Raw genomic sequence first — 8,245 nt, forward strand, 5'->3', positions numbered from 1 at the left:
ATATTTTATTTTTAGACTTGAGATAAAGATATTCAAGAACGCTATTTTCTTAAGATTTCAAACGATACATAATTGTATGAACACGGATATCCCAATACGTTCTATATAAATTATATATAATTGTATGAACACGCATATCCTAATACTTTCTATGGAAATTATATATAATTATATGAACATGCATATCCTAATACTTTCTATGGAAATTATTTATAATTGTATAAAAATGAACATCCTAATACTTTCTATGTAAACGATATATACTTGTATAAATTTGCACATCCTAATACTTTCCATTTAAATTATATATGATAATATTTGCTGTTTATTAGTAAGGTTTGAGATCAATATCGCATGAAGTGCTTGTTAATTGAATTTCAATATGAAGAAACGGAATCATACTGAATTTTAGCCTGAAGTGTTTGATTGGTTTTAAAAATGCTTGTATTTTGTCACGTCGATTCATACTTTCTCATGAAAGTCAGGAGAGAGAGAGAGAGAGAGAGAGAGGGTGGTGGTGAGGGGGAAGTGGTAGTGGTATTATTCAAGCATGCTATATTTAAAACACAGTTTTAGAAAGTGTGATGGTGGTAGACAGATATACAAATATAGCAGATAAGTTACATACACAAAGGAAATCGGTCGTTAAAATTTATTATAAAGTTCGATTTTCATGAAACCAAATGACATAATAACTAAAACAACAGTAATAAAATAACTTATATTTATATCATGACCACTCCGTGACAAATATCGTCAAATATGAACATTCTGTTGAAATTATTTCAAAATGGAAACATTATTCTGCAGTATTCAATGCATATGTTTTATACATCAAACTTCACCAGCTTCTTTGGATGTTTAGTGGACGCGTAGACGAATGGAACACCTGGCAGACACCAGATACCTGGACACCTAGATAATTTGGATATTTAGTGGACGCGTAGACAAATGGGACACCTGGTAGACACCAGATACCTGGACACCTAGATACATTGGATATTTAGTGGACGCATAGACAAATGGGATACCTGGTAGACTGGACACCTAGATACTGTGGACACCTTGTAGAGTCTCGTAAGGTATATTGTTCACATAATGTTAAGTAAAAATCATGTTAAGTGCTGATCATACAAAATAATTAATGAGCAAACGTCCAATGAAAAATTTCAAATGCCATATTTTATGATCGTGAGGTAGCATTACATCTATTTGCTTCTTTAATTTTACATTGCCTGGGAAAACAAGTCCAATATCAGAGACTTTTTATAAAATGTTGAATTACAGGGTCCTTGGACACACTGTATAGTTTCATAAAAAAATCCTTGCATTTGCTTTAGTCACCAACCTGCTTTTATCCCGGGCACTTTCCCTAATCACCACTCTACCCATGTCCATGGCACTTGCCCTAATCTCCACTCTACCCATGTCCATGGCACTTGCCCTAATCTCCACTCTAACCATGTCACTGGCACTAGCCCTAATCTCCACTCTACCCATGTCACTGGCACTTGCTCTAATCACCACTTATCCATGTCACTGGCACTTGCCGTAATTACCACTCTACCCATGTCACTGTCAATTGCATTTAGTCACCACTCTACCCATGTCACTGTCACTTGCATTTAGTCACCATCCTACCCATGTCGCTGTCACTTGCCCTAATCGCCACTCTACCCTGGTCCATGTTGGGACTTGTTTTTGTAAATCCATAATATTTTATCATGACTTAAATACTGAAATGGGATGTGTTTTTTAAATTTCTGATTTTTTCTTCTTCTATCAAAGATATAGACGTAATTACAATAACAGAAAGATCAAATACGTAATGGTAGAACAGCTTATGAAAGTGTTCCAGTATGTATTACACAAAATTCAGAATTGAGTTGAAGATGTTAGAAATTATTCGCTCAAATAAATAATGCACATATTGCTCTCTCTCTCTCTCTCTCTCTCTCTCTCTCTCTCTCTCCATGTAATCAGATATGATAGATGAATAAACATGCTATTGTACACCAAACCTTTGTTAAATACCAACAGTATAAACTGGTATTACCTGTAAACATTAAAAGCTAGGGCACACAAACGTCAAATGAACTAAACATTAACCACATCTTTAATTTTACTAAATATTTTTCTATACTGTGAATTATTCCACTAATTTTGTCATTGGAGAGAGTCCTTGCAAAACACTAGTCAACAGCTTATGGAGGACATGGCTGCTATTCATCCGAAATCCTAACATTAGCTTTTGTGACCGTTCTGTGCCCGAGTCTTCCCTTGATCTTACTCCATGCGTAGTCATAATTCTGAATGTCCAAAATTACTTTTTTCTCAACGTTTCGTCTGTTTAGGATAACTCGCCTTATGTACACTTTGCAGTTTCTTTTAATTACATCATCGATTTGTGCTTTTAAATCAGCCTTCCCAAGTAATTCCCTCTCCCAGTTTCTGCAAGACTTTGCAAATTTGCTGAAGACAACAAATTTCTTTGCACGAAATTTCATCTGGACTGCTACCTCGTAGAATGCTGGTACGTTCATTTTCCCGCCAAACAGTTTTCTCTTGCTGTATCCACATCCGTCCCCATTTCTCTTCCTCCAGCCTGTCTCGGATGATTCAGGGGCATCAGAAATGATAACCAGTTGCCACGGAGACCAGTTGAGATCTCTCAGCATGAAGTTAGTCTCTGGTACGTTTTCTCTTTTCAAATGAGGAACGATTTTGCGACTTTCCTGTTAATAGAAAGCGTCATACTTTGCTATCTGTGACACAGGCACTACTGACTCGATTATTTTTTTTTTTTAATTTAGTCAATAGTTTAATTTAAGTTCTCAATAAATATTACGAAATGTATTGGGACTTAATGTATATAACATAATGAGTGGACATATTGTTTGATGTAATTTCAAAACAGATTTAATGACTAACCCAGTAAGGCTACAAGTTAGAGTTACCTTTGTTAGTTTCGTGCCCTTATTTCCTTTGCCACGTTTTGGTCTTCTTGATGCTGTTTTCCTGGCAGGATGTATTTTGGAACCAGCCTTCATCAGCATCGGTGGTTTAGACAACTTTTTCAGAGCAGGCTTTGGTGCTGTGGGCAAGAGGACTGTTGCATCTGATCCTGTAAATGATGCCTTCCGCAACATTCCAAACATTGTGTCCAAGTCTTTGTGCATTCCTTGCCTTGCGCATCTGTCACGTACTTCCTTCTCATACATCTGTGCAGAAAGCATTGAAACAAAGTTAAAGTTGATACACCAGATCACTTATAAACACAAAATGAAATTTATAATGCAGCAAAACATACAATGTAATTTCTTTACCGTCCCCCACTTTCCACTTCTCTTGAAATATTTCGCGACAATGGTTATCCGAGTGATCAAAGGCGTTCACGTTAATAGATCACTCACATGTCATCTCTGTCCACGTAGGATCGAGTCTCGGCTCGACCGGCGTGGGTATGTGAAAACTTGTCATTAGCTTCCGTGGGTCGGTGATTCTTTCGGGGTTTTTCGGGCACTTCCTCTACCAAATATACTGTCCGTCATATATAGCTTACCATGTGCTGAAAAATGGCTTAAATACACTCCACCCCCCGAAAAGAGCAAAATAATAAAAGATTTAACTAATGGATGTTTGCACGCTAATATGAATGGCATATCAGTAGAAATGCTTAAAAACAATATTGACGGTTACAAGAAATAACTTCGCCTAAAACTGTTTACTGTTAAATGTGTCGTCATTTTCGGCCACGTTTTCAGTACCTTTTTAAGAGAGGGAATATGCATGGAAGTATATAAATAAATGTACAAATAAAAAACAGAATGGATTCATAAAACATACCGACAAAAATTCTTCGCCTTTTTCACAGTAGCAGACGGCCATGATGAGGTCAAATATGTTCTGGAACTCGCTAAGCTTTAAGTAACATCCTGAGGTTTTTTCAGATATTTTCTTGTAGAAATTCCCGTCAGTTGATGACAAGCAATGTACGCCATAGATCCGCACCGACTATTTATCACAAAAAATAAGGATGATTCATTAATAATTAGTATAGACCATACATATTTCATTTGTAAAAATCTGAATACTCTTTCATTCTCATCCGGAAGAGATCAAAAGGCTTGTACATATTCTATACTATTTAAGATTATTTTTTAAGCTGTGTCATTACTTCTATGTCTGGATTATTTTGTAAGCTACACTGTTATCCCTTTGTCTGTATTACCTTTGTGCACTACATTACTACCTGTGTCTCGATTACTTTGTAAGCTAAGTTGTTACCCCTGTGTCTGGATTACCTTTGTGAACTACGTTGTTACCTATATGTCTGGATTACTTCGGAAACTACATTGTTACCTCTGTGTCTGTTGTTGTTCTAGGGTTTAACGCCATTTTTCAGCACAAGATAGGCTATACATGGCGGCCAGTATAACTGGTGGAGGAAGAACCCTGGAAAACCCAGGGAAGAACCACCGACACACGAGAAGCTACTGGCAGGCTTTCCCACGTACCCACGCTAGCCGAGCCTTGGACTCGAACACACGCAGACAGAGGTGAGATGGCAGTGATCCGGAACGGTGAGCGCTCTAGACCACTCGGCCACTCGGGGCCCACCTCTGTGTCTGAATTACTTTGTTAGCTAGTGTTACCTCTGTGTCTGAATTACTTTGTAAGCTAGCGTTACATCTGTGTCTGGATTACTTTGCAAGATACATGGTTACGTCTGTGTCTGGATTACTTTGCAACATACATTGTTATCCCTGTGTCTGAATTACTTTGTTAGCTAGTGTTACCTCTGTGTCTGAATTACTTTGTAAGCTAGTGTTACCTCTGTGTCTGGATTACTTTGCAAGATACATTGTTACCACTGTGTCTGGATTACTCTGTAAGCTACAGTGTTACCTCTGTGTCTGAATTACTTTGTAGGCTAGTGTTACCTATGTGTCTGAATTACTTTGTAGGCTAGTGTTACCTATGTGTCTGAATTACTTTGCAAGCTACCTTGTTACCTCTGTGTCTGGATTACTCTGCAACGTACATTGTTACCTCTGTGTCTGCATTATTTTGCAAGCTACAGTGTTACCTCTGTGTCTGGATTACTTTGTAAGCTACAGTGCTACCTCTGTGTCTGGATTACTTTGTAAGCTACAGTGTTACCTTTGTGTCTAAATTACTTTGTAAGCTACAGTATTACCTCTGTGTCTGGATTACTTTGCAAGATACATTGTTACCTCTGTGTCTGGATAACTTTGTAGGCTACAGCGTTACCTCTGTGTCTGGATTACTTTGTAAGCTAGTGTGCCTGGATTACTTTGCAAGCTACAGTGTTACCTCTGTGTCTGGATTAAACATGGTGAAATTTAAAATCTTTCACCTAAAAAATAATCAGGAAGCCATCTTGCTATGTATATTACTATTTAAATACAAGCACTGTGGTATATGGAATGATGAGTGATTGTGAATAGAGCTGGACAATGGGTTGTACTACATATTTCAACTCTCCATTTCATATCTGACTGTACTTAATGCATCAATTAATTATTAATGTCAATACAAGTGAAATACAGAAATTGGATTTCTGCTCACCTCTTCCTTGAGTTTTTGTACTTCAGCTTTCCAGTCCAGTTTCATTGTGTTCTGTGGATAGCTTGGTTTGTGTGGATTTGCGTCTCCTATTAGTACTAGCAGCCTCTGGGAACCAGGAGTCCACGATAATTTTGTACGAACTTCGTATAGAACGAGTTCGTAACATTCGTCAGAATCCCCGCCTCCAGTTGGCCCAGCATTTTGAACGAATTTGCACAATTCGGCCACGTTGTCGGTGAAATCTACGTACTTTGTGACGTAGTTACTGTGGTCACAATAATCCCCATGTGCAAAGATTGCAATCCTGATTCCTGGAATGTCCGCCTGCAGGCGCTGCACCATGTCTTGGAGGCGACTTCGGAGCTCGTCAAGACATGATGACATGGAGCCGGTGGTATCGAAAGAGAACGCTACTTCCATGAGTCCCGCGGGAGGCAAAGCGGCGGCCATGTTTTCTCTAAGAATGTAAAAAGTTATGACTTTCAACGCTTTTTTTAAATACTTCTTGACATTGAAAAAACTTTGAAGGTCTTACAACATAAGCTATCTTCTCCAATCTTTGTTCAACTTGAAAACTATCAATACATTCAAAGAAAAAAGTTAAATATTCACGTGAAAACTGACCAATCACAGAACAACACAGTATGCCAATCATGCATGATATGAAAACTAATACCAACGTTAAAAGTCACAATTTATAGTGAATATTTTTATACCGATAAATATGTAACGAAGTCCTACTGAGTATGCAAAATGTGTCATTGTTAAATAATTATATTTTCATTGATCTTTATACGAATGAGAACTAATGCAAGGAGAAAAACCACGTTTGTTTGGTATTTGTCTATAGAAAATATACAATCGGTCAAGTTTTCATATGCTATCTTGCAGACCCTGTAAAAGTGATCGGACGCAAACACGTATTTTGAGATAACATTTTAACTTGCTTATAAATCTTTCGTTTACTGAGCTTGACAAATTTAACTATGATTTCTAATTATTACCTGTAAGTTTAATGTTAAATTATTCACTTGACTCTTCTTGTGTGATCTCTTGTACCTTCACTGATATGCCTTGCCAACGCTGACTGCGGGTTTATATTGGTAAATAGTGCTGACGAAGCGAAACATGTTATAACAAGTAAAACCTGCACATGACGAGACTGATATCTATAAAATATAGAGCATGTTGTACTGGTTATTGATCTGCTGCGTACCTATATAGCAGACGATATATCTGTGTTGGTTATACCGTGACTTATAATTTATAATTCTCTCTCTCTCTCTCTCTCTCTCTCTCTCTCTCTCTCTCTCACACACACACACACACACACACACACACACATGCATGTGTACAGTTTCAAAACATGTGAATAAATCTGGTGTGGAACGAAACATCATCCAGCATGCACACGTCGAGATTAAGGGCTACTGGCAATGCGAATAATCTTAAAAGGGTGGGTGGGTGTGATATAGCCAAATATCACGTACAATACGCATAAGTGAAAAGTTACAAATTATAAAACTAAAAGAAAAATATGTAGGTGCAGTCTGTTTTGTGGAAAAGGTATTTATATGAGCTACAATGGCAATTTGATACTGCATTTTAAATTCAGTAAATCACGGCACTGGGATACTATTGACCTATTTCGTTGTAATTATCATGGAGACTAAACAAGATGAGACGAGCGTTACATTTTTCATATACAGTGGGCCTTGCATATAATGCATGTAATATGCAGCATGATGCCACGCAATGGGGGCTGCCATAATGGTTTTCATTGGTATCAAGACAATGCGGCCCAAAGACAAATAGGCCCAAGAAAATTCAACCTAACTTGGACCGAAAATACGAGAATTCAACCCAACTCGAAAATCAGTTCGGCCCAATTCCACAATACAACTGACAATAGTTTGAAAAAGTATTTCTTCTTCAAGTTAAATACTCAGTACTATATATATATATATAGAGAGAGAGAGAGAGAGAGATGTCATAAAGCAAATTGAAATACCTATACTATTGGTGTATCAAATTGTGATCCGCCCATGGCGCAATAATACGAATATATAAATATTCATTCAACTGCAGGCCTATAGATCAATGATGAATTTCCAATCATTAATTATTAATAACGTATGTAAATAACGATACAAAGTATTAATAGTCCCAGGTTTCTAAATGAATTTAATATGGTACACAATTTCATCGCAATTCTTTTTTTTTTCTTCCTTTCCCCTCTCCCCTATTATGTACAAGGGGCGACATACGCATAAATAAGGAGTGAGAGAGAAAACCAATTTCGGTTGGATGAAAACCTTAAAACTGAACTTGCACCAAGTAACCTTTAAGAATATGGTTCGTAGTAACGGTATGTTTACACTTTCCTTGAGATCTATCTACAGTGTTCATAATATCAATGAGACATAGTTTCAGTAGCCGATCTACACTATAAGTTAAATTTGTCGGTTACGAGGCACACATACAGTAACGTATTTAATGCTTTATTGTTGTTGTTCTTGTTGTTTCTAAAACATATTATAATGTTTTAAAAATCGATTCTTATTATTAGTTAAACATGAAAATGTCCAAACGGCGCACCTCTCTCTCTCTCTCTCTCTCTCTGGACCATCGTAGTAGGATAAGGGCAAAATTC

The 8,245-nt window shown here is 37.2% G+C and overlaps 1 protein-coding gene across 1 annotated transcript; it reads right to left on the reverse strand.

Annotated features, from left to right (window-relative positions):
* Positions 1 to 635: 635 nt before the first annotated feature.
* LOC149804081 (uncharacterized) lies at positions 636 to 6,674 on the reverse strand. Its single transcript, XM_089954003.1, has 5 exons — positions 6,597 to 6,674; positions 5,593 to 6,049; positions 3,847 to 4,014; positions 2,958 to 3,221; positions 636 to 2,735 (listed from the first exon to the last, which is right to left on the reverse strand). The coding sequence occupies exons 2-5, from the start codon at positions 6,040 to 6,042 to the stop codon at positions 2,223 to 2,225; spliced, it is 1,395 nt and encodes a 464-aa protein (XP_089810129.1). The 5' UTR covers positions 6,043 to 6,049; positions 6,597 to 6,674; the 3' UTR covers positions 636 to 2,222.
* Between the last annotated feature and the right edge of the window lie 1,571 nt (positions 6,675 to 8,245).

This window comes from Sinohyriopsis cumingii, chromosome 3 (assembly GCF_028554795.1).
Source record: "Sinohyriopsis cumingii isolate HCF-2022 chromosome 3, ASM2855479v2, whole genome shotgun sequence".
NCBI classification, from domain to species: Eukaryota; Metazoa; Mollusca; class Bivalvia; order Unionida; family Unionidae; genus Sinohyriopsis; species Sinohyriopsis cumingii.

What these genes read in the sequence shown, in the direction of transcription:
- LOC149804081 (XM_089954003.1), bottom strand. Translation starts at nt 6,042, where the DNA reads ATGGCCGCCGCTTTGCCTCCCGCGGGACTCATGGAAGTAGCGTTCTCT. An exon ending in AAGGCGAAGAATTTTTGTCG is followed by an intron (nt 3,222 to 3,846) that starts GTATGTTTTATG and finishes CTTTCTGCACAG; the next exon opens with ATGTATGAGAAGGAAGTACG. An exon ending in AGGGCACGAAACTAACAAAG is followed by an intron (nt 2,736 to 2,957) that starts GTAACTCTAACT and finishes TTCTATTAACAG; the next exon opens with GAAAGTCGCAAAATCGTTCC.